The sequence below is a fragment of the Alligator mississippiensis genome, chromosome 4 (genome assembly GCF_030867095.1).
Source record: "Alligator mississippiensis isolate rAllMis1 chromosome 4, rAllMis1, whole genome shotgun sequence".
NCBI classification, from domain to species: Eukaryota; Metazoa; Chordata; order Crocodylia; family Alligatoridae; genus Alligator; species Alligator mississippiensis.
In genome coordinates, this window is record NC_081827.1 from 104295925 (window position 1) to 104323009 (window position 27085).

Genomic DNA, 27085 nt, shown 5'->3' on the forward strand with positions numbered 1-27085 from the left:
TTTCACTAAACAAACTTGGCACACAGATGCCAACTGGAAACATCTGGCACAATATACTACATAGCAACACATTTGAAATAGACTTCTGTCACATCACAAAATAGATCTTGGATTTCAGGTGCCCTTGAAAAAAATGATTGCAAGTTTTAATGAGTGTTTAAAACCAATAAATAAAACACAAAGGGAAATGACCTACCCATGCTCTTCTCTGTGAGGATAAACAGGTATCCTGTGTGTGACAGATGAAGATGGTACATGAGGACTCCTCATGCAGGGCAGCTGTTGAGAGTTTTCAGCAGGTGACCCAGCAGCTGTTGTCACGGTGTACGTGAGGGACCATGTGTAGGACTGCATAGCTCCTGTGTACCAAACAAGAATGTCATCCTCAATTAACTTAAGCTCTAATCTTGGGAAATGTGTCATTTTGAAACTGCTGGAGAGAAGTAATCTGAGAAGGTAATGTAAAGGGTATGGCAGGAACAACAAAACACCCATGACTGAGATACCAATAGATGCAAGATACAAGTAGGTGGAATACATGATACTGGCAGAAAACCTGAACATTACTGGCACTTCTGAAATACAACCCCTGGACACAAAACATGCAATGAATTCTAATCTCCCTTTCCCTGTAGCAGTCATGAAGACTATATCTACATGGCACAAGGCAGTGCTGTGTATAGATACTTGACCTGGGTCTGAACAATTAGACCTGATGAGAAGCAGGGTATATTGATCTGGGTGGAGCACCTGCTAATGCAGCTATAATGCTTCTAATACCTTGGCTTTCTTGTTCAGAATTAACTCAGGTATTTCTAGACAGTGCTGGATCATGCAACATAAACATACCCTAAACTGCACCCGGCTAAACTAGTGCAGACTATAGTCACTGGGTGCATCTACATTGCTGTAGCGACAAGCTACATCACTGTAGCTACATCACTACGTGATGTAGCTTGTCGCTACAGCGACATGGCATCTAAAAATAACTGTGTGCTGCTGGGACTGCACAGTTCTGGCAGGTACTGCACAGTCGGGGCCCATGTGGATGCGCCCAAGCTTGTCAGGCTCAAAGTCCCAGAATCAAAAATTCAGTCCCAGAATAAAGGACATCCCCCTGCAAGGAATTATTTACCTGATCACCTGATCTGGAGAAAACTGTACACATCTGAGACTGCCTCTGAATTCACCAAAAGCCTGACAGTGAATTTAGGCCTGATAACAGGGCAAACTTTCCTCTCTGAATTAGACCCTTTGACACAACAGGAAGACCCAACCACTGCAAATAAACCAAATCATCTCCTGCAGCTCTGATTCATTCCTTTGTTAGCTAGTTAAAGAAAGCTGAGTGCATGTGGGGACTTCACAGGTTTTCCGTTCTGAAATAGGCTAAACAATGCTTTAGTCCTCACTTTTATTTCATATATTCATTCATTTCATATGTTGTCTTTCCCAACAAAGATTTCATGATATTTTATTCTGATTTGTGGGATAATCTTTGCCATAACCTTCTGCATCAGCTGTGTTACCTTAGAACAGTTGTTTTCAACATTTTAGATTCAAGGCACCTCTCAGAAAATGCTAGATCTTAGCTTTCACTCATTTTTTGACTATGGGAAAGTAATAGAGCATTTTTTCTGTTGTAAAGAGCTCAGGAAAACCACAACAGGTCCGAAGGTTTCAGACTATGGATTCCAATCTGGAATCTCTGGGCTTATGTCCTGTGAATCATGGTGTACATATTTGCCCATCTAACAGCTAATTTTGTGTGGCATCTCCCAGCACCCTTAAAAGGATTTCAAAGCACCCTGGTTGAGAACAAGGGACCTGTTAACCTAGGAGTAAGAGTCATATGTGCATAGGAAATTCAAGTGGCCCATAAATTTGGATTTTCTGCCTTCCCACACCAAAGAGACCAGGATGATTTAAAAACAAGATCATCTCAGATCAAAATGCAAAAAACATATTCCCTTACTTTTCTCTGAATGGCACTACATTATGAAAAAAAAGTCCCATTCCTATTGACTAGAAGAAAGAGAAAGACATGGTGTAAAGAAAGGAAAAAAAAATAGACATTCCAGAGCAACCTTTGAATGTACACTTCTTACTACTTTGGGAGCTATTCAGATACCACAAGATGGAAAGCACATATCAACTAATATGAGCTGTTTTAATTTGAACTAGGGTCCCAATCCTGTACTTCTTCTACTATCAATCCCACTGACTTCCCTGGGTCAAAAGACTGAAGTCCAGAAGTCTTTTAGCCACTGGCCGCTCCTGGAACAAAGAGCATCCTGAACTAAACAAAAAAGTTTGACAACACTTCCTTCCTTGTGCTTTGAGCATTCAGGGTTTGAAAAAAAGTTTTACTTTCTTTTTTTTTTTTTTTTGACAGATTACATTTCTGAGAATGCTGAAGTGAGAGGCCATTTGACTTGTAGGAGGCACAACATATAAATAGACCAGCTAAAAGTCCAACAACAGCCCTGTTGTACTATCACACAGCAAAGCCAAAGCTGCCAGCATATTTCATTCATAGAAGTATGATTTGTACCAAGGGCCGGATATTATGAACACATATTGTCCTTATTACTGTGAATTGTCCCTTATGGCTTGATGAGCTGTTGCTTTGCCTCTTGTGCAGTCATTTATGCTAGTGGAAAGGGGTTGTAAAATGCTACTGGCATAATGGCAGCACTTTACAACCACTTTGCATTAGTGTAAGTGACTATACAAGGTGTAGGGTAATAGTGCATTGAGCCCATAAATGTCACTGGGATACTTGCAGTTGTAGGCATCATACCCATTAGTAAGTGATACTGTTATCCCCACAGGTTTAAAGCTCATGAGTCAGTTACCATAAAATCAGGAGACTGTCTTATAAATAATACATTTGGGGCTTGGGGTTTTTTTGCCTTCTGAGATCCGAGCCTGTAAGGCTTGCATTGCCCAGCTTCGCTGTGCAAGCATGGGGACTAGAAGCTTACTTTTATTTTTAAACAAGAAGCTGATAGTGTCTCAGGTTCATGTGTATCCTATTATGTCATACTAAAGTAATGAGAGCTGGCAACACTGACTAAGCATTTGCTACTGAACTAGTGAAATTACTCTTTAATACTAATATCCTTTTTTTGCAACTGAGATGAAAGTGTCTTGACTAGGAGGTGGAGAAATGATTAGTTACCTATTAGTGAAGGCTTACAGTTTAGAGTTTCTGTAAGCCAATTCAGGTTTTTCTAACAGCAATTACATTAGCAAATGAGTAATCACAGGCTTTAAGAGAGGACTGCATAGTCAACCATATACCTGTCACTTTTATTGCCATATTGGTGTCATTTGAGCAATCATTAATCTGGCCTTTGTGATTTAAAAGGATAATTAGCTACAATCCTTTCTGAACTTTCAGTAATTCAACAGGAAAATTTAAATAAAATGTTAGCTGAGCATCCCAGATGTTTTACACAGGAGCGCTTTATGGAGGTTTTACCTTAGTCTAGCTAGGTGTCATGTAAATACAGTGACTTGACTTGCTGCTTTTGTGTTTGACCAGCAAGTGAAAGCAAAAAGATTAAAATGCAAGTTTAATAGTTAACTTTTACTGGTAATACCACAAAGAAAAAAACATTATCATGCTTTAAATTAACAAGCTCCAACCTACTGGTAAAGATTCAGATGAGTTTTCTAGATCTATAAAATATTTTCAGTTTTTATATTGACCTAAATTTAAAAAAAAAGTTAAAGCCAAGCAACATAATTGCTTTTAAATATATTTTCCGAGATCTAGTGGCTAGATTCACAGATAAGTAGCAAGAAAACAGATTAAAAAACAACCTAATCCTTATCAGTTCCTTATCAGCATGGAAAGATGGGTAGTTCAGCTGATCTGGATCTTGCATTTCCAAATTCTTTGATTTTTCATGTTGGCACTGAATGAACACTAAGCTTTGGTCTGTACTTAGGGATCTACTTAAAACACAGTGAGACAAAAGGTTTTTTGCAGCCTGATCATAGTGTACACAGTCAATTTTGTGGGCATTTTGTGGCAGTCCTGCCCCTTGGTGCTTATTGGCAGAGAGGCCCCATGCCATGGCATTGATTGGCTAAGAGGCCTCAGGGGGGAGGAAGGATCAACTTGCTGGCTGTTTGCCCTTCATGCCCCTCCACCTGTCAGCGCTGATTGGGAAGGCCCTGGGAGGAGCGGGAGGGATGAGTGAGTAGCTGTCATCTTTTGTCCTTCAAGCCACACTGTGTGGCAGCTGGCACCTTCCCCTCCCAGCAGTGAGGACTGCTGGCTCCTACTGGGGAGCCAGATTTTTTCTGGTTGATTTTGTGGATTTCATGGACAATCCCAGATGTCACGGTGTCTGTGAAATCTGCAAAACTGCGACGTAGGTCCCTATCTATCCTTAAGAATATTATCAGTATTTTGAGTGGGAAATGATTTTTCCACCCAACACAGTTATACTGATACAAGCTGTAGTATAGGTGCAGTGATATGCTTGTCACATTTATACCAGTAAATTCTCTTCTTCCTAAACCTAAATAAGCCTAAGATTTCATACCTATAAAGCAGGTGTGGGCAAAATACAGCCTGCGAGCTGAATCCAACCTACCAACTGATTCGATTTGGCCTGCAGGGGGCCACTCATCAGTTAATTAAATCCTGCAGCGCTCTGCATGGGGCTGAGCCAGTGCAGACAGCTTCCAGCAGGGATTGCCTTGCGGGGGGCTCAGCCCCATGTGAAGTGCTGTGGGGGCAACCATGGACCGCATTGCCTGGGTGAGCTCTGCTGCTTATGTCCCCTGTCCCCCCCCTCCCCAGCTAGCTCCCAGGACCTAGTGCCCAGGCAGCGCCCCCCCCTGTCCCCCCACATATACTCCCCCCCTCACATGGCCCCCACAGGGCAGGGGCCTGTGACCCTGCCCCCTGATCCTAGCCTCACCCCCCATCTTGCACCTGAGCACTGCTCTCCTCCCACCTGCAGCCCCATCCCACATAGGGAGTTTTGGTGAGTTTTTGCAGCAACTCACCAAAACTCCCTATGTGGCCCCTAGGCCCAGATAATTTCCCACCCCTGCTATAAATGAACACTTTTTAAAAGGAATAATGCACTAGGAGGAATGTGCCTATTTAACTATACCAGTGTCACCAGTATAGTTAAAACAGAAAAAACTTTCTTGTGCAGATGAGACATTTGCCATTTTTTCTTAATTTCTGAATGTAACATTTGTATTTTTCTTCTCTTTCTTGTAAACATTTTTCTTTGTCATTTTCCATTTTTCATGAGTTTGAAATACTATCAAAATCTAATGTGTCAGCCATTTTAGCCTTCCTTTTAATGAGCAATTGGTTCTATTCTTTTTAAAATTTCTATTGCATTTTTTGATCAACTGTGATATATTCAAAATACTAACTTATATCCTAGGACAGTGGGGGCCAAGCTTTTTAGCAGGCATGCCACAAATTAGCTCAGCACTCTTCCCAAGTGGTCCACTGATACCCTTTCCCTTCCCTGACCTGCTGGTCTGCTTTCTGCTCCCAGCCAAATTCTCCTTGCTCAATCAGCTGCTCTGCTTTCTGCTTCCTTCTCTGTGCTCCCCGCCTAATCTGCTGCTTTGCTTTCTGTTCTTTGCCCTATCTGCTGCTGTGCTGCCTGTCCCCTCCCTGATCTTCTGTATGCCACAAAGAGAGGCTACCCATGCCACTTATGGCATGCATGCTGCAAGTTGGCCACCCGTGCCCTAGAACCCTGCACTTTTACAGCAGTCTTGGCTAGTCAAGAAACTTCACAATTCACAAGGGAAAACACTGCCATGTCCTCCATATGTGATTTTTCCTTTTCTTCTGTCACCTTACTCATATGTAGGGACCTACTTAATTTGTGGTTTCACAGATTTCACAGAAACTACAAAATCTGGGATTGTCTGTGAAATCCACAAAATCAACAACAACAAAAAACTTCATAAAAATAAAATGCTGGCTCCCCAATGGGAGTCAGTGGTCCTCACTGTTGGGAGGGGAAGGAGCCAGCTGGTGGGATGGCATGAAGGACAGCAGACAAGATGGCAGCTACCCCCTTGTCCCTCCTCCCCCCACCGTGGTCTCTCTACCAATCTGTGCTGAGGGGTGGGGGACATGAAGGGCAGCCAGCTATCAAGATGGCAGCTGCCTCCTCGCCCCTCCTCAGCTTTCTTCAAATTAGCAAGGCCGTTTCCTTCCTGAGGCTTTACCCTAGCAGAGCTGAGCCTAGAGAGAAATATTATGATAGAGAGAGTCTCTCATATATGTAATAAGGGGGATAAAGAAATTAACTTGCAATGCTGGCACAAGTTCCTTCCATGCACCCCTTTGTCATTTCCTCAGACCGTTCTCGTTTTGCAAACTTTAACCTTGTGGTTTTCAAGGGTAGCATTAGAGGTATGGCCAAGACCCAGGCAGTTAAAGTTTTGTCTTCTGCAGTGTGGAACCTAGTCCTTTTCTTAGGATCTTCTAAAAATATATTAAGCAAATACATCCCTGTCATTGCAGTAACAGGACATTGGCAGTACCATCCTCTCCTCTGCCTTAACCTATGGCAAGTTATTGGGTGCTCTTGGTATTTTGGTTATTGTTCTTTGTAGTTATGGGTGAAGGCTTCAAAGGGATTTTGAGGATGCCTTCTGTTAATGAATGACAGTAAGCATGGACTAGAGTAGATGACCCATGGGGTCCTTCTAGTCCAATGCGCCTATGTTTTTCTATTCTGATTAACATTAATTTCCTCAAAAAACAGCAGAAGAAGCACCCCATGCCTTGGATATCTTCTGGAACTTACTGAAATTTCAGCCTCCTTTTCTGCATTTGTGGGCTTACATTATGAAAAAAAATTTGTGATTCCACAAACTTGAAGATCCTGACTAGTCCTGGCCTCATCCATAATGTGTTAACCATTTTGCACATCTGAGAGTTTATGGGAGGAATTTAACCTGAAAAGGGGAGAGGCCTATCAAAACACAAGCCAATTGTGTGCCTACTATTGTAATTGCAGATATTACAATCCTAGCCACAACCTGAGTATCTTCCTACACAGGAATTAGACCTTGTATGTATACCACTTGCTTCTGCATCTGCAGTAACTGCCTGTGAAATTATAGGCATGCAGTTGCAGAGACCCAGGACTTTCCTTTCCTAAGCTTTGGCCTTGTAAGATATTGAGAGTTATTAACAATAATGTTAAACAGTAAGGCTGTGCGAAATTTCGATGGGCGTTTCGTTTCAAAACTGTTTCAATACGTTTCAAGCTCAAAACAGCAAAATTTAAATTAAATGAAAGACTTTGAAACAACTTCAAAATGAAACAAGGGCACTTGAAATGTTTCAAAAGTTTCAAGTTTCAAAGCCGGGCTTGCTTGTAGCTAAACAGAAACTAAGGCTTGATCCCCCAGGTCCTGGTTCACTTCCCCCAGCTCTCTGATCATTCCCCCAGCTCTTCCTGGGGGGCACGGGCCCCCGATCTCCATGTGGGGTTTCAGCAAGCTATTGCTGCAGGCTAGGGCCAGTGGCAGCTGCTTGGTACAGCCTGCGCTGAGTGTTGGGAAGACTGCGGTGCTACCGCTGGCCTCAGCCTGCAGCAGCAGCCTGCTGAAACCCGGTGTGCAGATCTAGTAGCCCATGCCCCCTGGGAAGAGCTGGGGGAATGATCAGAGAGCTGGAGAATCGAACCAGGAGCTGGGGGAATGTTCAGGGCCCCCAGTTTCAGGTACAATTCCCAGCTCCTCGATCTTTCCCCCAGCTCTACCCGGGGGGTGCAGGCCCCTGGATGATGCACAATGACAGCAGGCTGCATCTGCCAGCTGGGGATGATGGCAGCTTTTGGGCTATTTCCCCAGCTGGCAGCAGCAGCCTGCTGAAACCCCAGGCACAGATCTGGGGGCTGTGCCCCCCCGGAAGAGCTTGTGGAATGATCAGAGAACTGGGGAATTGAACCAGGAGCTCCAGTTGACAGGTGGATCCACCCCAACTCCAGGACAGCATGCGGCAACCTGCCAAGCCATGCTGCACCTGCGTGATGGTGCAACTGCCGTGTGGGTGTCAGGTGAGGGGTGTGATCCCCGCTGTCCCCCACTGCACAGGGGAGCTCTGCCATGAGCCGTCAGAGGCCCCAATTCTGGCTTCCAGAGCCAGTGAGTGCAGGGCTTTTTTTAAAAAACTCCGCACTCACCAGCTGTGGAGAAGCAAGAAATGTCAAAGTTATAGGCATTTTTGTGCTTCCCCATTATAGCCTATGGGTGAAACATTGAAACATGTTGAAACAGCGAAACAGTTTCGATGAAATGAAACAGAACAGTGCTTCAAAACAGTGAAACGAAATGGCCCTTTGAAACGGTGAAACAGAAGTCAAAATGAAACGGTGGTGTTTTGCATAGCCCTATAAACAGGAAAACCAAACTAACCCCCAGAGTTTTGGTCCAAATTTAAATTTTAAAGGTGTTTAGGCTCCTAAATATGCATGTATAGGTGGAGGAAGAATTTTTTGGGAGGGAGCGCTGAGTGTGCATGTGCATGCATGCACATGCCCCTCCAGGTGGGAAAGCATGTGGGGGAAGAGCAGGGGAGGGGAGAGGGAGTGGGACTGGGGCTGGGGCGGGGGTGGGGCTGGGACTCAGCAGGGATCAGGAGGGAGTGAAGCAGAGCTGGGTCCAGGATTGGGATCGGGGCCAGGGTCCACTGTGCCTGTGAGACCACCCCTCCCTTCATGCCTGGGACCATTGCCTGGCACTGGTACACGAACAAATCCACTGCCCCCCAGCCCAACACCGGCCGCAGCCCCACACTGTCCAGGAGGGCCCAAACAGCTGGAGGGGATGGAGCCCCTGGTATCCCCACTCCTGCCCCGCCAGGCCCTGAACAGCTGGGGCGGGACAGGATGCAGGATGGAGCCACAGCTCATCCATGGGGTGTGGGGAGGGGTGGCAGCTCCAGCTGCTGCACATGTCCCAGGAGGCATGGCGGGGGGGGGGTGCCACATGCCCTCAGATCTGGATGGAGCATGGCAGGCTGCCACTGTGGGTTGGGGCCAGGGCAGTGCCAGGCTGTTCCTGAGGGGGTGGGGGGAAGGCTGCGCTGCACTCCAGGCAGGCAGTGGTGATGCTGGGTCTATCCCACCTCATTGCCTGGCCCACCCAGCAGCAAAAACACACATGGCGCTGTGCCATGCTGAGCCATGCCACTTTTGAAGTAGCAGCAGTGAGGCATGGAGGCAGGGAGCAGAACCCAACCTGCAGCTGCAGCCCGCCCTTGCCCCATGCAGAGATCACCATGTGCCCCCCCTGCTTGGCTCCCCCATGCTGCACCTCTGTGCACAATCCCCACAGTACATGATTCACCCCTTCACCTGCCCTACTCCCTCCTGCACTGTTGGGGGGTCTTGATCTGTCCCACCCCCCCAAGCCCAGGCAGTCAAAGAAAGTAGAATGAAAGAAACTTACCTGCCTGCTGTGATCCTGGCTCTGCAGGGTATCTGAGTGTGCGCACCCCTCCCTACCTGTTGCAGCAGCCTGTGGCTGGGCTGCCCTGGCGTTTGTGGCGGCTGAGCCCCAGTAGCATCCCCATTCCACCGCCTATATATGCATGTAGGTAGTAGGGGTGTACTGATAGAGATTTTTTGGCCCAGTACTGATGGTCGATTTTTAGTGAGCCATATAGGCCGATACTGATCTGATTCTGATATGCAGCTGGGCAGCATGGAGAGCAGCATCTGGCTGGTAAGTCTGTTGTAGGGAAAGGGGGATGTGGGGAGGGAAGGAGCATCAGGGGGGCAGATTGAGGCCCCTGTGGTGAGAGAGGGAGTGGGGTAGGGGCAGGTGCTGCCCAGCTGGGGTGGAGCACTGGATGAGGGGGCGGTGTGGGGGGGATCGGGCACCCATTGCTGCATGCACCCTGGGAGGGCATGCGGGGGGGGGGGGTGTGCCCGCAGATCTGCACACAGGGCGAGGGCAGGCTGCCACTGTGGGCTGGGGCCAGGGCAGCGTTGGGTTCTTCCTGGCAGGGGGCTGGGCCGGGCTGCACTCAAGGCACGTGGCAGTGGTGCTGGGAGTGGGACTATTGCGGGGGCTATAACCACCCCAAAATTCACCATAGCCACCCCTCTCAGTGCTGCCACTGCCTGCCCCAAGCGCAGCCCCAGTCCAATCCCTCCACTGGGAAGAGCCCAGCACTGCCCTGGCCCCAGCCCGCAGTGGCAGCCCGCCCTCGCCCAATGTGCAGATCCAGGGGTACACTCCCCCCATGCCTTCCCAGGGAGGGTGCAGCAGCGGGAGCTGCCACCCACTCCCCACACTCTCTGGCCAAGCCATTCACAGCTCTGTCCCATGCCCCACTGTGAGCTGGGGCTGGGACTGTGATGGGTTCTTCCCGGTGTGGGGCTGGGCCAGGCTGTGGTCGGGGCAGGCAGTGGCAGTGATGATAGGGGGGCTGGGGGGGGCTGCAGCCACCCCAAAGTTCACCATAGCCCCCACAAACCCTCCTCCCAGTGCTGCCACCACCTGCCCCAAGTGCAGCCCGGCCCAGCTCCCTGCCAAGAAGAGCCAGGCAGGCAGTGGCAGTGATGATAGTGGGGCTGGGGGGGGCTGCAGCCACCCCAAAATTCACCATAGCCCCCCCAAACCCTCCTTCCAGTGCTGCCACCACCTGTCCTGAGTGCAGCCCGGCCCAGCTCCCTGCCGAGAAGAGCCAGGCAGGCAGTGGCAGTGATGATAGGGAGGTTGCGCGGGCTGCAGCCACCCCAAAATTCACCATAGGCCCCCCAAACCCACCTCCCAGTGCTGCTACCACCTGCCCTGAGTGCAGGCCCAGCCCCAGCCCTCAGTGGCAGCCCACCCTGCCCTGCATGTAGATCTGGGGGGCATACCCCCCCACGCATGCTCTCCTGGGTACGCACAGCAGCAGGAGCCACCCCCTCCTCCCTGCACCCCCTGTATGAGCTGCGGCTCTGTTCCACGCCCTGCTTTGCCCTGGCTGGGTGGTACCTGCCGCTGCCCCAGCCCCACACCTTTCCACAGCATGGGGGCTTTGATCTGTCCCCCCATGCTCCTTCCCTCCCTCCACCCCTTCCCTCACAACATACTTACCAGCCAGACACAGCTCTCCATGCTGCAGGGCCACATATCAGAATCGGACTGGTATCAGCCACTATGGCTCATTAAAAATCAGCCACTGGTATCAGCCCAAAAAATCTCTATTGGTGTACCCCTAATCTGGAATAAAGTTGGGGACCTGCACTTCTAAAGACGATGAACATCTGGACAGAATCTATATATCTAACTTTCAGAACTTTGGGCAACAATGCACAGGAATCCATTAAGATTTTTTTCTGCTGTACTACTTGCCTGCCACGTTTCAAAAGATGGAAAGGAAAGATCTCTGTATATTGTTGATACTGAACATGCACTGAATCCATTTGGGAGCATTTTCTTCAGATGTTGGGTCAGTTTCTCAGCAGAGGGCTCACAGTCTTTGCTCTTAAATAACAATTGTTTGGGGTGGGGGGAAAGTATATCAAAGACCACGCATTCAGGTTTGTTTAGCCTACCTACCTGTAGTAGTTGCTATGCCAGCATACTCTGGGGACTGATTGCTAACAGGTGAGGGTGCAGAGGGCACTTCCACTGAGGTGACAGATTTAGCTGGGGAGAATGGCACTGGGGAGGGAGTTGGAGGAGCTGGTTCCGTCAGTATTATTTCTTCTTGTATGTCTGCTGCAGATGAGAAGACAAGTCATAAAAGATGCTGTTAAATGCACTTCATGGACCCTCATACAAGAGATCATATACATGAGAAATATATATTTCAGAGGCAAAATTCAACTGTGCATTTCAGGATATATAGCATAAATTAAATGCTCCTCTAGTTACACCTCCAGTAACCTTTAATGTATCCTCAGTAAGGATAGGGAAGTATAGGAAGTATAGGGAAGATAGGGAAGTAAGGACATGGCATTATCTTATACAACAAAAGGGGAACTGAAGCACAAGAAAGCTAAGTGACCTCCTCAAGGTTACACAAGCGTCTGTGGCTGCCAGCAGCAGTCATGTTTTTTCTCCCCCACAACGCACCCTGTCAGCAGCCAAGGTGGTTGCCTTGTTCACTCTGCCTTAGGCCACTGGCAGAATAAAGAATTGAGCCCAGGTCTCTCGCATCCCAGGCTACTGCCTTAATTAATGGACCATCTTAACTCTCCTAAACCTCAGGAGCAACAAACTAAGTCTCTTCTAAAATGGAGGACTGAGTTTTCAAAGATGTTTAGGGGAGGTGACCATGCAACTCCCATTAAAATTAATGGCAGCTGCAAGGAGGGAGAGGCGATAGCGGATGGAAGTCCCCTCTGTTGACTGTATGCTTCTTGGAACCTCCCTGTCACAAGATGCATCCTAAAGATGGAGGTTACAAGCAGTGGCTGCTCTCTTTGTACTACTGAGTCAGTACAGAATGACTGAGTGCAGCAGGACTGAGAATCACGTTATTTCTACTGAGACCATAGATTTCTTTGGGACTTGAACATCCATTTGTCAAAAATGATGGCATTCATCTAACTTTTCACTCATTCCCCTCTCATTTGCATTAGCATGAATCAAGAATAAGTCCGCTGAAATCAATTAAATCAGTACAAGGAAGAAAGGAATAAGGACCAGGGTCATCTAAGTACAATTGGGCTTTTGCACATTAGCTGGTATAAACCATCAATAAAAAAACCCTTTTCTCAAATCTGAAAGGTGTGTTTAGGAATTAAATTGTCAGACTTTCATAAGTAGACTCAGTAGGACCAGGAGCAAACTGTAAGACTAGATCAGAGTTAGCTTCAGGGCACTTACAAGCCAGAGACTCCAGACTCCTAACTGACTGACTTCAAATAATGACATCGTTGTAAAGGAACGTTCTCTTTCTGAATAGACTTTGCTGGGGTGAAATGGGGATAATGAAATGCCCATGTGTAGCAACGGGTGAATCTTATAAACTAAAATTATCATAGGTATGCAAGGAATTGCAAAGAAAATACTAACCTGTGCTTCCTTCTCCTTTCATTGCCCTCATAAGCTCATTCGCTCTCTCCTGACAATGAAGTGATTCTAACAGGTACAATACGTAGTCATCAAACATCAAGTGAATAAGGTGAAAGGACCCTGGTAATGTAGTAATGTAAACAAACAAAAAAGCAATAAATGGTCTCAGTATTTGCACTGCACACCCAATTACGATATTAAAAAGGCACTGTAATTACCACTGGCCTTGCATAGTCCTGCTATTGAAGTACGTCACTCACTTAAAGGTGAGTCATCTGCAACACTAAAGGAACATTAAGAGGTCAAGGTATTTTTTTTATCTGGATTCTGATTGCCAACATGCATTCATACCTAGATTTATACAGGTGATGTGAATTCCTGGGTCATGTCTCAGAAGTTAAGCTTATGTCTAGATTCTAGGTCCTAAGCAAAGTATCCTGACAAATAAGTATCATTTTGTAGCAATTACAAATCTTGATCAAGAAATGTCTTGTAAACAAGCTGCCGGCACTTCTATACCAAAACACTTACTAAAACAGATTAGATGGACGGGAAAGTCAAAATAAATCAAAGTAATAAAACTATATTCTTTATTAAATATATACTGGCCTAGAAAATATTTAAGATGGCTAGACAGGCCTTCAGAGCTTCACTCTTCTTAGAAAGACAAAGGAAGTTTATAGTAAAGAGTCAGAAACTAGTTCCTGGCTCCTCATCTTCCTTCATTACCTCCTCAATTAGAGGCTGATTTATGTTTCTGCTAGCACATTTCAGTTAACTGGGGAATGGTACCATCTACATGGAACTTAAACAAAAAAAATTCTTCACAACTCTCTGGTAAGGTTGTTAGTATTATCAGTGACTGAAGACCATTATTTATCTGTGACAAGATGGTCATTAATACAAATTGCTACAAAAGGGAGCACTGTGGCAGTTAGTTGCAGTCTGAATATATAACTAAATTTATCTTTTAGCAGAGGTATTTACATGACTGAAGGGTTGCAGTTACACTAACTGAATTAGAAATTTACAAGGATAAAATATCATATTTTATGATGTGAACTGATCATCTAGTTAAGAACTAGATAAGTACTTTCCTCTTTTACCCTAGCATTGTAAAATTAGCCAAGTACAATATTGCAAGTTTTGGGCATTTCTCAGATGCATCAGATATAATTACAGGCCAGATTAGGATACTAAAGTAGATAACTCAATTATATGTTTTGATATGACAATTTTGATCAATCTAGGATGTCAGAATCATACAAACAAGAAACTAAAAGACACATTAGGTAAAAACATCCATCTGCTGCTCATCCAGGATTCTCTAGTGTACATCTTTAGTGCTTTATCCAGTCTATCTCTGAATATAAGTCAGCTGATGTGGTCTCCCACTACTTTCCAAACATGTTGATGTCAGCAATAATTGCAGATGCCTCAAAAAGCAGCACTGTTTCAGCCTGCTTTATTTATTCTGTGCTCCCTTTTCTTTTACTGCTATCAATCTAAACAGACTTATTTCCAATGCTAAGAACATTAGGCATGTTCTGTGCTCAACCCAAAGACCTTGTACAGTGGCAATAATACTTGCCTGTCTCTGCTGGAAATACTTTGCCTCACACGTCCTAGGATCACATGTGCCTGCCTTTCTCCAGAGCTTCATTATACTAAGGCGGGGAGGTGCAGTTACAGTCATCCAACAGTCAACTAGCACATGCAGGTTATTCTCCTCCTGGGTTGTTTCCAACTAATGAACTCTCAGCTTATAGCAGGAATTCTTGCTATTAGTACCTAAGTACATGACTTTGCACTTTGAGCTATTAAATTTAATCCCATTTCTATTAATTTTATCTCAATATCCTCCATTTTTGCCTCTTTGATATTACAGGTCTCCTCTGTAGTGATGATGCCTCTAAACCTTGTGTCAACAGCAAATTTCATTGACAAGCTCAGACTTTTTATGCTAAGATCATTAATGAAAATATTAAATCATAGAATCACAAGGTCAGAAGGGACTCCATGAGTCATCTAATCCAAAACCTGCAGGATATGCTATTCCCAAACCATCCCAGACAGATGCCTAGACTCCAGTGAAAGAGATTCCTCAGCTTCCCCAAGCAGCTGGCTCCATTGTATAGTAAGGATATTTTTTCTGAGATTTAATCTAAATCTGTTTTGCTGCAATTTAAACCCATGGCTTTGTGTCCTGCCCTCTGCAGCAAGGGAGAACATTTCTTCTTCCTCTTTTTTATGACAGATCTTCAAATATTTGTCCCCAATTGACCTCCTTTTCTCCCAAATAATAAATAAAATAAAATCAGCCCCTTGAGGAAACTTTACTCCTAATCTCCACCCAGGTCAGTACTTCCCCTTTCAATACAGTTAATTCCTGTCCTCCTATCAGTTCCTTACCCAGTTTACAATTCTAGTACCAATCCTCATCTTCCCTATTTTAACTAATAATTTCCTATCTAGCACCATATCAAATCAGCCTAAGCATATTATTTCATTGTCTTCCTCTTCATGTCTTCAATGACTCTTGCCTTGAAAATGTATTCTAAAGCCTTGTGTAATACTGAGGTCAAACTAGCAAGAATGTAGTTGCCTGGATCATTTTTCCCCCTTCTTAAAGGGTGTCAGGGTCAGATAGTCATTAAATAACACTCTGACTTGTTAGATTTATTAACCATTCTTGCTATTGCAAAATTTTAGAGAACAATCCACAATGACTCCAAGATCTCATTCCTGAGTGGAAATTTTATATGCCAGATATTCCGGAATTCTATTCTAGAAATTATCCAGTACCACCAACTTCAGTGCATTGAACAATTTCAGCCTTGCTTCCACCTTGGATATTCATAGATGTTAGATTCATAGATGTTAGGGTTGGAAGGGACTTCAGTAGGTCATCAAGTCTGACCTTCTGCCCTGGGCAGGAAAGAGTGCTGGGGTCAGATGACCCCAACTAGGTTCCTGTCCAGTCTCCTCTTGAAGACCCCCAAGGTAGGGGAGAGCACCACCTCCCTTGGAAGCCCATCCCAGATTTTGGCAACCTTCACTGTGAAGAAGTTCTTTTTAAAGTCCAACCTAAATCTGCTCTCTGTCAATTTGTGGCTATTGTTCCTAGTTACTCCAGGGGGTGCCCTAGTAAATAAAGCATCTCATATTCCCTGCTGCACTCCCCTGATGAACTTATAGGCAGCCACAAGTTCACCTCTCAGCCTTCTCTTGGGAAGGCTGAGGAGATCTAGGTCCCTCAGTCTCTCCTTGTAGGGCCTTGCCTGCAGGCCTCTGCCCATATGAGTGGCCCTTCTCTGAACCCTCTCAAGATTCTCCACGTCCCTCTTGAAGTGCGGCACCCAAAACTGGACGCAGTACTCCAACTGTGGCCTGACCAGTGCTGCATAGAGGGGAAGCTTCACCTCCCTGGACCTGTTCGTCATGCATTTGCTAATGCTCATTTTCTTTTCCATACCATCATTCCCAGTAGCTGTCTTGCACTTGGCCAATCAAACTTACTGAAATCTCAGGCTTATCTAAATTACCTTGAATTTCCACCTACTTTTGCCATATAGTACCCCCACTTCTTTCCCTGTTCTCTTTATTTTTGTACAACTAAAGAATCTTTTAATATTTTTTTCTAATTTCTTTTGCAAAATCTAACTGTGCTAGACTTTTTTTGGTAGTTTTCTGTTTGATTTCTGGTTTTGGCAAGATCCTTCACCTTCAGCTCTTAAAGAAACTAAGCTATTATGGGATCAGAGGGAAGGTCCTCTTACAAATCAAAAATTGGTTAAAAATAAGAAACAAAGGGTAGAACTAAAACAATCACTTTTCCCACTAGGCAAAGATAAACAGAGGAGTGTCTCCTATGGATCTGTGCTGGAGCCTGTTCTGTTGAACATATTCACAGATGATCTAGAGAAGGAAATGAATAGCAAAATTGCAAAATTGACAGATGATGCAAAATTATTTCAATCTAGAATTGATGGTGATGAGTTGTAGAAAGATTTATCAAAACTGGGCGAGCAAGTAATAAAGTAGCAGATGAGATTTAACACTCTGCCCTTACCTGGAATACAGTGTACAAATCTGGTCACCCATATTCAAGGAAGATGAGCTCAAACTGGATTAAATGAAGGCAGGGCTACCAGGGTGATTGGGGTAATGGAAGGCATGTAGGAAAAGAAGAGACTAAAAGGGTTTGACATGTCAAGTCTGGCAAAATAAAGATGGAGAGAGGATATGACTGAAAATTATAAATATACAAGAGGAAATGGTGAATACCAGAGAGGGAAAAGAGCTGTTTGAAATAAAGCACACCAGCAAGAGAAGAAATGAAGGACACTAACAAGAGAAGAGTAGAACGTGAATACATTTAGGTGGAAATTAGAAGAAGGTTTCTATCTCTCAAAGCTGTGAGGTTCTAAAACAGCCAAAGAAGTTGTGAAGGGAAGTTTGATCTGTTTATGGAAAAGTTTACATGACCTGCTTGCCTGTGATAGCAGAGTAGTAAATTCAGTGAACTACGAGGTGCCTTGCTGTCCTTAACCTTTACATTCCTAAATCTATTTTGAATTACTTGGCACATTAAAAAAACTGCCTAATATCTCTAGCAGGTGTGAATAGACTCATGCAAATAACTAAGACTAGCAACCAGCCAAAACTATAGAAAACAGCCAACTGAAAACAGAAATTAATCCCTCCCACAGACACAAAATACTCAAGCCCCCCAGTACCAACCTCCTGCATACTCATCCCTCCATAAAACCTTGGCAAAGAGATGGCTTTTTCGTTGTGTCTCAAAGTCAACAGATTTGGGCTCCTTCAGAACCAGAAGTATGCAAGACTGAATTCCAAAGCTGAGTATCTCTCACAAGGAATATCCTGCCAACTGCCTCCTTTCTTATTACATGAAGGGCTCCAGCTCATTTACCCTCTGCAGATCACAAAAGCAGCAGCTGGGCACAGAGAGAGCCTGCCATCCCTGTGCTCACTGTCAACAGAACAAGCCCCTCCTGCTCATTCTTGCTTAGGTGCAGTGGAGACTTGTATTTAGGTCAAGAAGACAGCTTAGAGAAGCCCTGAGTGCATGGTTCAAGACCAAGGGTGGGCAAAATGGTATATCTGGCCTATGGCAGACTGCATTTCTCAGCAGCCCTTGCAGAGCTGCTGTTGTTGAACCTGGCCCTGCTGCCCAGGCACCCCAGCCTGTCTACTCCACACCCACCACTCGGGGCAGGACCTGCACAGGAAGGGTGCGTGGCTGGGCAGTTGGGATGAGGTTGCCTGCAGCTGGGAGTGAGATGGGTAGGCAGGGCTGGGGAGGCCCCAGGATCTTGGGGCGGTGACAGTATGGGGCTGGGCCTGGGGAAAAACCATGATCTGCTGTCCGCACATCCCTGTGACGAGTGCGGGTTTCGCAGGCAGAAGCATGCAGGGCATGGATCACAGCTATGCTTCGACTCTGGCCCCATGCTGTTACCATCCCAAACTCCCGGCCCTGGCCCTGGCCCTGGCCCCAGACAGCTCTCCACCCAGCCGTGCGCTCTGCCCATGCAACTCCTGGCCAGTCTACACAGAGACCCTAAGATCTTGGTGACAGCCAGGGCAGGGCAGAGCAGGGCAGAGCCACAATGCGCCCCCTGCATGCCTCTGCCCACAAAGCATGCTGCTTTGTCCCAGCCCCTGCCCCATGCTGTCTCCATGGAGCCATATAGGCAGAGTGCGTGGCTGGGTAGGGAGCTGTCCAGAGCCAGGGCTGAGATCTTGGGGCATGACAGCATGGGGCCAAAGCAATGCCACTACCTGCTACCTTCACACCCCTTTCCATGGAACCTGTGCTCATCACAGGGGTGTGCGGGCAGCAGATTGTGGCTCTGCCCCAGCCCCACTCTGTCACCACCCCAAGATCATGGGATCTTCCTGACTCCACCCACCCATCTTGCTGGGGTCGGGGTCAGGGCCAGGGCAGGGGCTGAGCCCCAATCCACTCCCCACACACCCCTGTCTGCAGAACCCATGCCCATCAGGGGCATGCGGGCAGCAGATCATGGCTCTTCCCCACCCCTGGCCCCACAGTGGTCCTGCACCAAGATCCCAGAGTCTCTCTGGCCCCAGCCACACGTCTCACTCTCGATCATGACTCCATCCCAGCTGCCCTGCCACACACCCTGCCCATGCAGGTCCTGCCCCTGGCTGTGGGTGCAGGGAGGATGGGTGGGTGCCCAGGAAGGAAGGCTGGGAAATGGAGTCTGCCACTGGCTGGATCCAGCCCACAGGCCGTATTTTGCCCACATCTGTTCAAGACCATGCTTAGAGTCCCTGTCTCCGAAGAGCCTGTGAGCAACACTGGGAGGAAGGAGCCCCAATGAATGGGGATAATTGTCAGCAGTGGACTCAGGGTTGGGAGGGAGGCTGCATAGGTATGACTTTCTCTCCAATAGGCAGATGTTTGAGCCCTTCCCAGAGTATAACTTTTAATTCCTTTACCACACTTCTCAGGCAGGGAAAAGTCTCCCTTGGAAAAAGATATGTGGGATATTTAAGCATGATTGGTTTCTGTTGAGGAAATTTGGAGGACACATTTGAAAGCTGAACTTGCTGAGAACTAGCTTCTACCTTACCTATGGGAGGCTAGTGCTATTCCATAAATATTAGCTTCTTTGCACAGACAGACTGTACAAGTGGGAAGTGGGAACAGCAGTTTGAAAGCCCCCATGCCATTATGCATTTCTATCTAATAATTAGGTTTTTCAAAGCAATTGCACACACACTTGTTTCCTGTTGTGACAACTCTAATCTCTGTGTTGCATTTTTTCAGAGCACACATGCATAACTGCCATTGTAATTAATGTGCGTCATGCCTATATACAGAAGGGAGGACATATGTCTTTGTGTCCTTGAAGCATGATCAGATAAGATACCTAAAGACATTTTGGTCCAAAACATAGACACATCCATGCTCCATGATGAGGAAATCTCCTTCTGAAAATGAATAGAAAGGGCTTGATTCTCCATTTGCACCCATGAAAATCAAAATGGCAGCATTTCTCACCCACATTATAGAAGGTAAAACTGATTCGCTAGCCGTAGATGAAAGCCCTGTTCACGTATTGCATGGGTTTAGCCTTACAAAACATTTGAATTGGAAAGCTTCTAAAAATTGAAGATGGAAGAAGATTAATCTTTTCAAAATGCTTAAACATCAGCAGCAGTGTTGGCAGAATCTTATTCAGTTTAACCATGCTCTGAAAGCTCTGGGTCAGCTAACCGTTCCATTCCTCTGATTTAACAATGATGGTGCTCCACTGTATCAGGCCCTAGAATGAGCCTGATCTTTCTTTGGCACCAGTTTTATAGCAGTGTAACCCTGCTGACTTCTGTGTAACTATTACTGCACCAAGGAAGCAGGGGATTCAGGCCTATATTTAGATAATTATGATTATTAGTATCCTCTTCCGCTTTTATCATGTGTCAGGATTATAGATGCTCTTCCACCAACCCTCAGCTATTGGACAGGAGTCATCACATGATAACTTTCTAAACACTCAAGCACTACAAGGCAAATACAAAGAACCCAAGGTTTATTTTTAAAACAAAAATCTCAATATTTTGAGGGCCTAATTCTTGATTTTTTAAACTCTTGGGGTGATAAAATCTTTATTATTTTAAAACTATCCACACCACTTGTCACTTTCTCTTTTTCCTTATAATTATTTCTCTCTCTGGTTATTTTTGGAGTCTGTGTAGTGTTTTTTTGACTAGGGTTGGTATAAGACACTAAACAGACCAGTTGAATTGTTCTAAGTAAATGCAATAACTCTATAGGTTGAGTGAGTCAAATGAAATGTAACATACAAACTGAAACCAAATGTAGGACATGTCCTTTAGTTACTACTCTGAAAAGCTCATCATTATAGACAACCATTTATGTTGCCTTATGTTTGAAAGCTACTGGCTTAAGCAGGAAACTACGATTGGGTTTTTCAAGTATTTTAAGACACAGAAAAGATCCCTACTGTGCCTGGTAAGCTATATATTCCTTTAATAAATTGGGGGAGGGGGGGCAGGGAATCAACTAAGATACTGTAGCTACAGTGCTAATCTGCTTTCAACTCTGTTTTCAGAAGGACCAAATGTAATGTAATCATGATGTTGTTACACTCATTCTGCCCAGCTAATGCATAGTAAATATCAGTAGCTATTAAAAAAAGAGAAATTATGTGCAAGTTTCTTAAAGCACTGACATATACAGATATGGAAAAGACTAGGGCCTTCTATTACTAATTAGTTGTTTTTATACGCAGGATACATTGCCCAAACATTGCCACCAGCTGTGCTTTTGATACACACAGACAGAAGAGGGGTAAAAAAAAAAAAGGAAAAGAAGAGAGAAAGATGAGCTTTTGTTTGCCAGGGATTGTTTCAACATGACAGTGTCACCATGCCTAAATGCTTTGCACAGATTTGGATCTGTACGTTATTTCAGGCTATAAGCTAGCTAGTCCAGTGGCAGATACCTAAACTTTCTGTAGCCTTATCATGAAGTAATTTCAAAGCTAGCATATATTAGTACTGCATATAATAATGACTCCAACATCAGCCACCTGCTTTTTATCATATCTTAGTTTCAAACACCCCCTCAGATAATTCTTTGTTTACAAAAATTATACTGTAAGTGTCTGGCACTGTTTATTACTGAAAATGAAAAAGAAGCCCAATGAAATCAGTCTCTGCTGAAAGTCTCCAGTGTAGCCAAAATGCCCAAATTTTCAGCTAAGAACAAATTTATATAGAAGAGGATATTTAAAACAATAAATCAATGTCGTCTGTCACTTCACTGTATAGTACTGATTAAAAATGCACAGGATACTATAAGTATCGGAGGAACTGTTTTAAATTAAGCCCACAACGAGCTCCTGAGTCCTGGCTCTGATTTGTTATAATTTAGGGGATAATTGGTGCTTTGGAACTTGCTTAGCTCTAATTCAATAAAAATGAATCAAACAATGGCTTGTCATTAGAGCACTGTTGCATTCATTCAAGAGATTATAATTTGGTTCCTGCTTTTAAGTAACATTTCTGACCCTTTTGGGAGAAATATGTGCAAGAGATAGTGCAAGTTGTTATGCTGGGATCTGGCCCTTACTGTTTGGTACTGTTAGGTTCTCTAAGGAACTGCAATACTTGTTCGCTGAAAACTCCTCCTGACATCAGTGGATTTGCAGAACTGAGCCTAGGGTGAGGGAAATTCAAGTAATCCAGTAAAAATAAATACACGTCCTTATTCATAGAACTAGTGCACATTGGTTAAAATGAAGCATCTTACGTGAGCTTACTATAAGAACACCTCAGGGAAGTCCATTGTACCCTCATAAAGACATAAATGATAGCCTTCAAGAATTACTATACAAATGTAATTTTAAAACAATTATATAGCCTTTCTAAACATATAATTCTTTCTACATGTTTATACTGATATTGTATATGGTATAATAATTGATATAGTATATACTGATATAGTATATAGTATAATTATTTGTAAGCAAGTGATCTTAATAGACATAATTCACAAATATTTATATAAATTAAATTGTAAGAGACAGGATTTTATTTAAAGTATTCTTTTGAAATATAGTAAGGAACTAAGATCTGCCTTACTAAAACTGTACAGGATAACTTACTGGGATGAAGATTTTCAAAAGATAGGCAGATTGTTTAAGCATTTTCCCATAATCTTTCTCCACTGAAAGTAATAAAACCAGGGCTGGGAAGATTTTTTTCCCCAACAATAAGCTATTTGCTAAAATATGTAGCTCTAGTGGATCTTAAACTGGTTGCAAATCTGGAGAAAAGTTTTAGCTGAAGAAACAGATATGAAGAAAAAAATTTGGAAATGCCAAAACAATCTGACTTTCCCAAATGTTTCAGTTTTTTTAGGCTAGGTTCACAAAGGAACTTGTGCACCATTCACAAAATCAAAAAGGGGGAGGAAGAGAAGGTGATTATCCTCTTATATTCAGTTGTTCATTGGTAAATGCAGTCACTTGGGATGTGGGGTGTTGGTTTGATTCCCCTCTCTACCTGAATCAGCACTGGGATTTGAACCAGATCTCCCATTTCACAGGACAGTGCCTCAAGTACCAGGTTTACTGGTGTGGTTTTCTCTTCTGTTGAAACTGTTCCACTTTATAGAAATAATTACATATTCATTAAAACAATTACCAAAACCAGGGTTTCCTTACCTATCAGACAAGTGTCCTAACAACCAAAGGATTATTCTAATGTAATGAATATATAAGCCTTTGTATAAGTGGAACTGCTTCAACAAGAGAGATTTAAAAAATTCACCCTAGAGTAACTCCACCATCCCCTAGATAAGGCTGTTTACTGGGAGGCTGGAGGCAGTTTCGAATCCCTGATCTGAAACAGACTGAGAAGAGATTTAAACCTAGGTCTCCCACATCTTCAGTAAATGCTCTAACTACTAGGATATAAAGGGGTGGAGGCAGGGGATAACATCTCTTCCTGGTTTCATGGTTCCAAATAATAATAATAATAATAATAATACTCCTTATTTGCCTGCAATTCCAACCTATTCCAGTTTTAGGTGGAATCTCAACAATTACATTTGTTGAGCTTTTGGTTCCTCCACCAAACTGAAAAATCTGTTACAGTAGCAACCCAATTATAATGCCAAAGTGCCATGAAATGCACAAAACAAGTGACCACAATTATAATCTTTTCAGTATACCCCTATATTATTTATTTCACATAGAAAAAGTTGTGTGCAAGAGGGAGACATGAGCAAACCATCCATGCAAAAACTTCACAGGATAAATGTAGAATAATTTGCACACTTAAAGTTGCAAGAAGCATGAGATGCAAAAGTCAAGTTTCTCACAGCAACATTAGCTATTTTCCATAGCCTATGTTTTTATGAAATACAGTTTACAACAAAGAATATTGTACTGGGCTACATGCTTATCCAAGGTGGGAATTTAAATTGTTGCATACATGAAGCTTGAGAGAAATAATGTAACTTTTCAACTTTGTTTTTTTTTTAACAATTTTAAATGTGCAACTTCAATATTGTGCAGTTTCAACATCAATAACAACAGTAATAATCATCATCATAATCATAGTTGTTATTATTATTATTGCATATGTGCAGGGTTGTGCCTGCATGCACATTGTTGAGTAGGGACCTGAAATGCCTGCACTCAAAATGGGGTGCTTGTTCAGATTCTGAGCAGAGGGATTTCTGCAGTGTTAAGAAGCAAGCTGGGCTCCGCAACAGGAGCAAGCTGAGCTCCCACTCTGGACAAAGGTCTAGTGATTAAGAGAAGAGAATGAGCATGAGAGGGGGTGGAAATATGATGTAAGCAGAGCCCTGGTACTTAAGCACAATTCAGAGAATGAAAAAACAGTCCATAGAATTTTTAATATTGCCACTATCCCAATGTCTGCCAAGAGTGGCTTAAGGGACCATGTTGAAAAGCTATGCTTAGAACCTCTATCAGCAGGAAGCCATGGGTCCAGCTAGACTCTATGAGTATTGACTCTCATGCTTTTTAATCAAAAGATTTAGTATTCTTCTTAAAGATCCAGCATTAAAATAAATAAATTTCTAGTCTTCACGATTGTGGAGAAAAGCTTAGAGATACAACCAGTTAAGTATGTCCAAGAGATTGAAAAGCCCAGGAGGTAAATCAAAATAATCTGAAAGGATTTTTTAAAAACTCTTTCATGTTTTCTTAATTTCATGTCATGATTTTAGGGAGCTTGATTTATGATTTGTGAATGCTTAGGGCTGGGAGTACCAAATCCTCACTGCCAGCTCCTCAGTACCCCATGAACTGGTCTGCAGGACACCGAATTCTTGCTTCCCCATTGCTTGCTCCGTGCACCTTAACTGGATCGGGAGCAAAAAAGCATCAGACCCAGAAGCCTTTCATCTATAAAAGGTAGGTCCTTTTATGGATGAGAACTGAGCACCACCTCAGAGAATGAAAACAACAAAGCCCTGTGGGCAGAAAACATGCCAGCAACTCAGTACTGCTCCCTCACAATTTCATTATTATTAGTCTCCTAATTACACATGCTGAGATGAGCGCACTTATGAAAACACTCCTGCGTGTGCAGGGCATCTCTAAATGACTGCAAGTGTTCAGATTTAAAGACACAAGTAAAATAAGCTGTTTTCAATCATTCCTGTTTTAACTAATTAAATTTATGCATGCACAGACTTGTCAACACGGACTGTTTACATACCAGATCGAAGTGAATCTACTTTTTCAGTTCTGTGAGAAAAGAAACAGGACAGTCTTCTTTCAAAACGGGAAGGCATACCCTCCCCACTCTTGCAGAACTCAAAAAGAACTGAAAGGAATTTGTTCAAATGTTGCCTGCTGCTAGTAAGTGCCTTGAAAATTTCAACCTGACACTTTTTTTTAAAAGTCCCAGATATGTGAAAATATAGGCATTTTCATTAAAAACTCTTTTTTGAAACAAGCTTGGATACAGCATTTCCTATTGCAAGAATCAACCATTACAATAAAATCAAAAGTACCAAAGCTGGGTGCACTGTGCAAAGTCATGTCTCGAATCACCCGAGTGCCAAAACAGGACCACATCAAAAGGAACTGCTGAGCTACTTTCTTCAAAGAACCTTGTCTCTTGGCAGCTACCTACAAAAAAATATATATTTATAACATACATAAACTTTTGTTATAATTTTGTACTGTCCAATGTGGTGCATGTCTGCCTATTTGCTTTACTGGAAAACCACATCTCATCATAAATTTAGCTGCATGTTAAAGAAAAATAGGGTAAAGATTATAATAAATATACTTGAAGCCACCCAATACATGACAGTTCTGTACAGATTAGTCTGCACAAAGAGGAAATCTACAATAGAACAATACTTGATAACTTCTAAATCATAGTATTTGTGCTTGCAAGGGTTACATCTAGATTACAACTAATAAAGGAATTTATTAGACAGCCTAACAACATCCTCTGGTCTTATCTTAATTTGATTCTTGATAATTATCTAGTTCAGGAAGCAAATTACCTAGTTCAGGTAATTATCTAGTTCAGGAAGCCAATTTAGAATAAATACTGGTAAGCCTACACTGCAAAAATAATTCACTTGCATTTTTAAACTACTTGGCTCCTGCTGTACTTACATCACTTTTAGTGCTTACTTTCTGTGAACATTCATATAATCAAGTTTCATCAGCAATAACACTTTTTCAGAAAGCAATGTTTAAGCTTACACTCTCAAATACATGTTTTCTGTATTCATACCTAATCCTGAAAAGTTTGTTCTTTTAAGGAGTTAATGGAAACAGCAACAAGTCCTTTATAATCAGTCATAACTAATAGTAGCAATGGATCAGTGAAAAGAAATTTCCCAAAAAATCAAATATTTTCAAGTAACAGACACATGCAGAAAGGGAAAAAACTGTAGGATTTTTAACATATCCTTTATGAATTATCTGATCAACTCTCATAGTGAAATCTGGAAACAAAATGGCATTTTCCAATAGAACAAGTAAATATAAAATATATTATCAACCATGATGTAAGATAATAGGTAGATGGAACTGTATAATTACATAGCATTGAATTACAACGTGCTGATGCCTGCTGGGCTAAGAATGTTCATATGACTTGTGAGTACATTTCAGCATCCAACTAAGTAATATAAGATTTGTCACAAGTCAGTAACTAATGTTTCAAAGTTTCCTTAAAAATCACACAACTTTACCTTTACCCTTTTTTGAATAATGAGCTAGTCACTAATCTTTATTCACTAATCTTTATTCACTAAAATAAATAATGATGACAATAATTAGGGCTGTGCAAGGCTTATGGTCCCTGATCCGATCCAGCGGAGATTTGGCCTGACTTGGTGGCTGAATCTCTGCATCCAAATTGAATCAGGAGACCCTTTAATCTCGCTGAATTGAACTGGAACCCTCTGAATCGATTTGGAGAGATTCAGAAAGATTTGGCGAGTTGGACATAGACACAGCTT

The 27085-nt window shown here is 43.5% G+C and overlaps 1 protein-coding gene across 1 annotated transcript in view; it reads right to left on the reverse strand.

The window, feature by feature from the left end:
* The window catches only part of RFX4 (regulatory factor X4), a 108380-nt gene that overhangs the window by 18651 nt on the left and 62644 nt on the right, over positions 1-27085 (reverse strand). The window contains exons 13-16 of the mRNA XM_059726193.1: positions 25613-25730; positions 13039-13158; positions 11575-11736; positions 197-359 (exon numbers count right to left, since the gene is read on the reverse strand). Coding sequence (XP_059582176.1) covers positions 197-359; positions 11575-11736; positions 13039-13158; positions 25613-25730 — 563 coding nt within the window. The remainder of the gene's footprint in view (positions 1-196; positions 360-11574; positions 11737-13038; positions 13159-25612; positions 25731-27085) is intronic.